General features: G+C 41.3%; 1 protein-coding gene across 1 annotated transcript; it reads right to left on the bottom strand. All coding sequences in view use genetic code 11, as the record gives it.

Moving 5' to 3' along the window:
- Positions 1–294: 294 nt before the first annotated feature.
- Positions 295–587, bottom strand: EGR_10722 (hypothetical protein; the record flags this gene model as incomplete). Its single annotated transcript, XM_024499971.1, has 2 exons — positions 295–429; positions 468–587. 2 exons carry the CDS (start codon positions 585–587, stop codon positions 295–297), a joined length of 255 nt encoding a protein of 84 aa, XP_024345619.1.
- Between the last annotated feature and the right edge of the window lie 661 nt (positions 588–1248).

Genomic DNA, 1248 nt, shown 5'->3' with positions numbered 1-1248 from the left:
GGGCGAAACAATCTAATCATTAAAACGTTGAGCTGATAGAAATTGAAAATGAAGTTACCCATGTTAGGCACTGCAGTCCACCAAACATGAAAATACCCACGCCGTCGGCTTACCGTTCATAAACGGTTGGTCTTGCATAGCTATCTATATCCTTATTACTGGAGCACTTTAAGAAGAACCACGGCCTTACACACATCAACTCAAAGGATTAATGCAAAATTACCGTTACACCGAATTCTAGTGCAAATGTTTACCACACTAGCCTTTAAATTCCTGTCAACATATATTTGTCCATTATAGCCTTGGCTGATTATGAGTAAGATTAGCGTTTTGTATTTGTTGACTGATTTCTGAGGATTGCTGCGCAAAGAGAATGAGGGCAGCCAGGTAGCGTGGTCGTTGGAAGATGGAGGAGAAAAAGAAGAAGTTCTTTGATATGTTAAGTGGTGAGGTGTGGGAGGGCCTACACACCGAGAGCAAATTACACGTTCACGGGTTGTGTCGTCGATGGAATTTGATTTACTCGTTTGAATGACGATAAGTTTTATTATAGTTTGTGGATGGGAAGCGGAGATGGTCAGACTCATAAAGACTGAGCAGATGCTGGCAATGTGGCTTAGGTATGTGTCATAGACTCTTTCTAGAATGCAAGCAGTGTTGAGGTCTAACCGAACGCCAACTATAGTAGAATTGAATGGTCTTAGACGGTGTGGCGTAGATGGGAGGAATTAAAAATGGTAAGTGAAAGCTGTTTCTGTGTCCACAATAGAACAAAGAGCTGTAATGCTTGGCGTTAAGGAAAATTTGGTTGTTACGATTATCATACTTAGCGAACTGGTACGGGTGTCTGACTCCGTGTGAGACTGCATAATACAGACCAGCAACTAGACTAGCAAATCCAATGAAACCATGCTGCTCAAAAAATACGTTAAAATCAAACATTCCGTACATAGTGTAGATGGGTGGATTACCCCGCTTTAAATGTGTCATCAGCTAGCGGATGAGTGCTGCCACCTTTGGAGGGTGCAATACTTACTATACTCCTCATAAAGAAATGTAAAAGAGCTCAGTGAATGCTGGTATTAAAATATTTATTTTCAGTTGTCATTTCTGCTGTTAAAGGATGGTCTAACTCGAGCTAGAAATATATCTGCACCACCGTGAAGAGACTCTCATAATTCCGGCTAGGAAGCCGATGTAAAATCATCAAGTGATCCATGGAACAGACTCATGGCACACCAAAAAATG

The sequence above is a fragment of the Echinococcus granulosus genome (assembly GCF_000524195.1).
Source record: "Echinococcus granulosus chromosome Unknown EG_S00258, whole genome shotgun sequence".
Lineage (NCBI taxonomy): Eukaryota > Metazoa > Platyhelminthes > Cestoda > Cyclophyllidea > Taeniidae > Echinococcus > Echinococcus granulosus.
This window is presented reverse-complemented; position numbering and strand designations above follow the sequence as displayed.